The 6,577-nt window shown below is 43.1% G+C and overlaps 1 protein-coding gene across 5 annotated transcripts in view; it reads right to left on the bottom strand.

Annotated features, from left to right (window-relative positions):
- Positions 1-5,711: 5,711 nt before the first annotated feature.
- Positions 5,712-6,577, bottom strand: part of LOC103727798 (antifreeze protein Maxi-like) — a 5,065-nt gene continuing 4,199 nt past the window's right edge. The window contains exons 2-3 of one of the 5 annotated variants that reach the window (XR_003848254.1): positions 6,295-6,509; positions 5,712-6,184 (exon numbers count right to left, since the gene is read on the bottom strand). Coding sequence is in view for 3 of the 5 variants with exons in the window: in XM_017796247.2 (XP_017651736.1) it covers positions 5,886-6,199; positions 6,295-6,430 (450 nt within the window). In the remaining 2 variants the exon portion in view is untranslated. Of the gene's footprint in view, positions 6,515-6,577 lie in introns of all 5 variants that reach the window. The other 4 variants (XM_017796247.2, XM_017796246.2, XR_003848253.1 and 1 more) reach the window with 4 other exon arrangements.

The raw sequence follows: 6,577 nt of genomic DNA, 5'->3' as shown, positions 1-6,577 counted from the left end.
ACCCCCCACCCCCCGGGAGAAGTGGCACTCGTGACCATTTCCTTGTTATTTGGCTCAGTTGCCACAAGAGAATCTGAAATGTAGCTCTTACTTCCCATTGGAATGTGGACTAGGTTTATGGGATTGCTTCTTTTGTTTGTTTTCCTAAATTGTATGCTCCAAAATTAGAGCAAGCCCTGGGACCCAGGGGAATACTCAGAAGGCAAACACAGTACCACGTGCAGTGTTTGAACTGGTGATTCCACATCTGAAGGACAAATAACCATTGCCAGGTGACTCTTCCAGTGTGTGGCCTAAGTTTTCTTACCAAAACTGGGAGAAATAAAAAGAATCTCAGGCACAAATGTCATTGTTAACTGGGAAAACAGTTCCAATATCATAGCCAGAGTTTGTCCACTGAGGAATGAAAGGTCTGCCTCTCTCCTACACTGCTGTGACACATGACACCGTTTTAATAATCAGTAAGTTTAATATTGTGTGACTGTCTGAAAAACATAAGGAATCCTTCATAGTGAGATGACTCGATGATTAAGAGTGCATGCTGCTCTTGTAGAGGACCTGAGTTTGGTTCCAGAATCCCTGTGCCAGGCAGCTCACAACCACCTGTAACTCTAGCTCCTGGGGGATCCAGCACCTCTGGCTTCCAAGGATACCTCTACTCACATGCACATGCGTACACACACGTACGCACACACACACACACCCCACATAATTGAAAATAAAATTTTTAAAACATAAATTTAAAAAGGAAAGAAATTGGTCCACAATAGCAAATGTATAAAGAGAAATAAAGTGTGAGAGAGGAATTAAATCTGATTCCAGATAGAAAAATCAATTAGTAAATGACTATATTTGAAACAAGTTAATCACAGTGGACTATTTGATTCTCCAATGAGTAATACTTATATGACGATACTCAACCACTGACTTAGGATATTACTAAAATAATGATGCAGATATATCAAAAGTAATATAAGGGATCTAAATTCCCATTGATTGCTAGCAGAAGCGAATATTGACAATCAAGAAGTAGAGCAACTCATAAGGATTATGAGGAGGCAGCTGCTGACAAACGAGCTGCTTCTGCACAGTGGCAAATGGTGGGATGGAAGGGAACATGGGATTCTTTTACCGTACAGACACATTTTGTTAATAGCGTTTCAGGCATGTTTGAAATCACCAGCATGGCCAGTATCACACAGCTTCACAGAGGCGGCCCCACCACCCAGCCTGGCTCTTACTCTGAGTCATGTAAGTGTTCAGCTCAGGACCCCTCGGCGGGAACATGGCAGGGGATCCACATACCTTTGTTGCCTACTTCAGAAAGACTTTCCTTTTAGGTGAGTCTCGGGCAATTTTATTGCTTTGAAATCAGAGGTGGGAAAATTCTGTGGAAAGGTTAAACATGGTGGCAAGGTTTCTTGACCTTGGTACATTAACATTTTGAGCCAGAAATTTTCTTGTTATGGAGGACTGTGCTGCCCATTTTAAGACACTGAGCTGCATCTCTGAGACAGTCTACTAGCAAGGATAACCCCTCCAGTTATAACTACTGAAAACATCTTCAGATGCTACCAAGTGTGTCCTGGAAGCAAAATTTTGCCCCTTGGATTACAACCCAAGGTTCTATAAAAATGTAAAGGGAAATATTGCACATCATAGGTCCCTAGGAAATAATACAAGCTCATAATTGTCCCTTTAAAGTATGCAAAAAACTTCTTTCTTTTTAAATTTCTGGAGAGACTTCCTGTAATACATAATCCCTGGGAGTAAGTTGCTGGGATGTTTAGTGGAAAGAGAAGAGGGGGCTCTCTCTCTCTCGTTCGTACTTGGCAACTTGCTCACAAATTGGAAGTGCTCTAAATGGTGTGAATTGATCTGTGTTGTCATTTGGAATTGTGGCGGGGACACTTCATGACAATTCAGATCTTTGAAAGTGACATTACTACAGAAATATTAATGTTGATAAAAAAAAGTTCTCCCTTCTTTAAAAAAAAAATTGAAACAGAACAAACAAAGCACACACACAGAAAGAGTGAAGTCAGTGCTATTTCATAGTCTGCGTTGACTCTAGCACTGTCTCTCCACCCACAAAGATGCAAGTTCCACTTCTGCAGATTCAAAACAACATGAACCAAAAATATTATTTTCAGCCTAGCGTGGTGGTACACACCTTTAGTCCCAGCACTTAGGAGGCAGAGGCAGGCAAATCTCTGTGAGATTGAGGCCAGTCTGCTCTATATAGCGAGTGCCAGGCCAGCTGGGGCTGCAGGGCGACCTCTTCTCAAAAAAAAAAAAAAAAAAAAAAAAAAAGACCAAAATAATTTATTTTAAAACAATATGCTATAATTACATGTATTTATTTTCTTGTCATTATTCCCAAATGATATGACTATTTACATTGTACTATGTACTGTCAGTAACCTAGAAATGACAAAGTCCACAGGACAATGCATAAGTCACATGTGAGCACTGTGTCATCTTGTATAAGGGACTTAAGCATTGTTGATGATTTTGCTATCTATGGGGTCCTGCAAACAATCCTTCATGAATCCTGAGGAACTATACTAAGAAATGCAAGCCATTCGTGGTGCAACAGCAGTCCCAGAGGGCTTATGTTCCCACTCTCTACTGCCATGAAACTATGGAGAAGACAGGGGCCTGAGGAAGAGGCTGTCTGTGTGAGTATAAGTGCACTTGTTTTGTGCAGTGCTCTTGGAGGTTAGAAGAGGGTGTTGGATTACCTGGAACTGCAGTTAAGAAGAGTTGTTAGCTGCCATGTGAGTGCTGGGAATCAAACCTGGGTCCTCTGCAAGAGCAGCCAGTACTTTCAACGACTGAGCCATCTCTCCAGCCTCAAACGGGCTTTTAAGAGACCTAGGTTGTGGGAAGCAATGAACACTAGGAAACAGCGCCAAAACAGAGCGAGGAGAGTGCCAAGGACAGATTCTGCCACAAAGGCACTTGTCACATTCCTCCCTCACTTCCTGTCTCTCACAGGCTGGGTGGAAAAGCTCCGTTCTTCCTGGCCCAAGCTTGTCCTCAGTCTCTCTCCGGACTGTGCTGTGATTCTCCTTTGGCCCCATATCTGCAATCAGCAGATGACATCAGTGTGACTAATCAAGGGGTGAAAACAGAAATAAAAAGTATGGCCCCAGGCCCCAAAGAGTTCACAGTCTGGTTGGGAACGCGGATAAAGCGTTATGGTCTGGTGTGTGCATAAGTAAATGAAATGGAGCAAGTGCAAAGGAAAGTGAGTGGGGCTCCATGGGTGATGTGGCAGACACATGTCTCTGCTGAATTCCAAATAACAGAAATGTTATGGGAAAATGGATGGGGGTGAGGTATCTTGCTTTAAACAGGTTTTTTAAGTGTGGTATTTTTATTAATTCTTTGAAAATTTCATACATGCATATAATATATTTTAATCATGTTTACCTTACTACTCCTCTCCCAGACTCCCCTAGATTCATGCCTCCCTTTATCTCCCAACTTAATGTCCTTTTTTTTTTTTTTTTTTTGGTAATAACCCCACTGAGTTCGGTTCGTGCTACCCACTTATAGGGGTCATTTCCATAGTTTGTCAAATAGAATTCCTTAAGTGACCAATCGTCTGGCCAAGGGCTTAAATTGGGGCATGAAAACAAACTCATTCTCTATTCCTTTAGGCTTGTAATCTGTAAGAACATTTACAGAGAATGTGTTCCTTCAGAAGACAGGTGGTGTAGTGCAAGCAGTTCCAGTCAAACGGCCCTCAACTAGGCACGCTTCTACATAAAATATGTTAAATATGATAGGAAAATTGTGGTGCTTGGCTCTAAAGTTATAACTCAATGAATTAAATCCACTTGGAAGTCAGAAGGAAAAAAGAACTTAGAAAGGAAAGGTCAAGGAGCGGCTCAGCCAGACCCACTGAGACAAACGAGTTGGAATCCTAGCTCGGACTCCAGCGTGTGCATCCCTCAGCTTGTGTTTGATTCCTAAACCACAGCTGCTAACAGTATCTACCTCGTAAGATGGTACTGAGAATAAACAGGATAAAATACTGCAGTGAAATTATCTGTGTGTGATTATATACGATAAATTATTTGAAATGATCTGTATGAGAATAGCTCCTTTTCTCTTCAATAGCTCAGGGATGAAGGTACAAATCAAATACAAAGTGAGTTTCTTATTCCTATTGTGAAATTAATTACATAACAGTTGAGATAAATTTGTAATTATTTCAGATCTGCTAGTACAAATCCAGGCAGGACATAAAATATATCTGTTTTGAAAATTAGTCTGGGGGGTGCTGGAGAGATGGCTCAGCAGTTAAGAACACTGGTTGTTCTTGCAGAAGACCCAGGTTCAAATCCCAGCACCCACATGGCAGCTAACGACTGTCTGAACTCCAGTCTCAAGGGATCCTACAGCCTCTTCTGTCCTCCACAGGCATTGCACGACATGGGTGTACTTACCTACATGCAGGCAATACACACATACACATAAAAATAATTTTAAAAAATTAGACTGGGGGTGTGAGGAGAGATGACTCAGTAGTTAAGAGCACTGGCTGCTCTTACAAATCCCAGCACCCATGTGACAGCAAACAACCTTTTGTAACTCCAATTCCAGGGGATTCAACGAGCTCTTCTGGCTTCTGTGGGCACTGCATGACACAGGTGCACTTACATACATGTAAACAAAACACTTCTACACATAAAAGAAAAACTTAAAAATTAGACTAGGGGATGCATGCATGCATGAGGTCCTGACTCAGTCTCCAATATCACACAATAATGATAAATAGGATGAAAATTAGATCTGAATTATGATCTCAACCAGGTAACATTCTGATAAAGGAAAAACTATGGGTACCACAAAAAGACTGGGAAAAAGAAAGGAAGAAGGGCCAAGTTATAAAGAATATTTCTGTATAACAAAGCCATTCTGCATAGGACTGCAACGGGGGATGTGTGTCATTCTATTTTTTCCAAACCCACAGCATGTACACCAACACAAAGGGAACTCTGTTGTAAAGTATGGTCTGCACGTGAGGCTGAGACAGGCTGAGCCGCTGTAACAAATGTGCTAATCTGGCATGGGATGTGGAAAGGGGGAGAGGTGCCTGCAGGGGGCGCAGAGGAACACCTTGTACTATCCTCTCTGTTCTGTTATGAACCTAAAACTGCTCTAAAAAATGAAGATATTTTTTCAAAAATTCAGCATGTTTTAACTTAGAAGAAAATGAGCTGCTAGGCTCTGTAGCTGTCTTTGGGACAGGAAGCCACCTAGTGGCAGAGGCTCCAGGCTCTGTGTCCCATCGCCCCAGGAGTACATGAGAGGGGATTAATGAACCAGTCCTAGGAAGTTCATTCTGAAATGTATTGTGACAAATCCTTCAACCCCAGGGTGACCTTTTCAGGTGGTTTTCCTATGAATCAGGGACAAATATGGATCCGAAACATGAGAAAACATTGCTATTCTAGCACAGAAAACTTGGGGAGTGTGAGAGGTTTCAGTTTTGCCTCTTTGCAAGAGGTCCCAGCTTCTCTTCCATTCAGCAGAGAGGATCTGAAAAAGCAGCAGGTCCCTGGGAAGCCTGGGGGAAGATTCCTGCCAGGAGCTGAAGCCGCCTGATGTGTGGGAAACAGGTGTGCTTTCACCAAACAAGATCACAGGAGAGTCACCTGTGCACTGGAACACCGATGTTCAAGCAAGACTAAATATTTTAGAAACATGTTTTTATTAGAAGCATCACCTGAGGAACTAAGTACTAAAATAAGTAACTCTACGGGGTAAGAAGTAGTCCATGAGGAAATACAGTCAGGGTCTTGTGAATTCTCCCAGGGAAGTGGGTGGAAACAAGAAGGAAGTGGTTACCTGCCCTGTGTTGTCCACAGCTATATATAAGGGCCCCCTGAAACAAAGGACATCACACCTCCTCTCCTCTCCCGAGTCTCTCTCCTCACTTCGCCTGACTCCTCTCTACTGACACCATGGGTTGTGGTGGCTGCGGTGGCTGCGGTGGCTGTGGCGGCTGTGGTGGCTGTGGCGGCTGCAACAGCTGCACCACCTGCAGATGCTACAGGACCGGCTGCTGTGGCTGCTGTGGTGGCTGCTGTGGATGCTGCTGCCCTGTGGTCTGCTGCTACCGCCGCAGCTGCTGCCGTTCCTGTGGCTGTGGCTCCTGTGGCTGTGGCTGTGGGAAGGGCTGCTGTCAGCAGAAATGTGGGTGTCAGAAGCAGTGCTGCTGTTAGAAGGGCTGTGAGCCCTGTTCCTAGGCTGGGAAATGCTTGAGGCCTTGCTTACTGCATCTGGTAAGACTTGGTGCTGCCGTCCAGTTCTCTGCCTCCTTCTCATCTCCCTGTATGCACCAGAGCTCCTCTTTCTGTGCCCTGTCCTCTGATGGTTCAAGGTCGTTTCTTTCCCTTTTGATTGATATCATGGCTCCTATAATTTCTCCTTCCTGAACCTTCCTGGACTTCTGTGTTCAGGAGGTATATATTTTCTGTCCTCTTTGTAATCTTTACTCCATTTAGAAAAAAGATGAAAAAAATAGCATATTTATCATTATTATATTATTATTAAATTA

Source organism: Nannospalax galili, unplaced genomic scaffold (genome assembly GCF_000622305.1).
Source record: "Nannospalax galili isolate Female #2095 unplaced genomic scaffold, S.galili_v1.0 scaffold127, whole genome shotgun sequence".
In the NCBI taxonomy this organism is placed as follows: Eukaryota; Metazoa; Chordata; class Mammalia; order Rodentia; family Spalacidae; genus Nannospalax; species Nannospalax galili.
The sequence above is the reverse complement of the archived record's forward strand: the minus strand, read 5'-3'. Positions and strand labels throughout refer to the sequence as shown.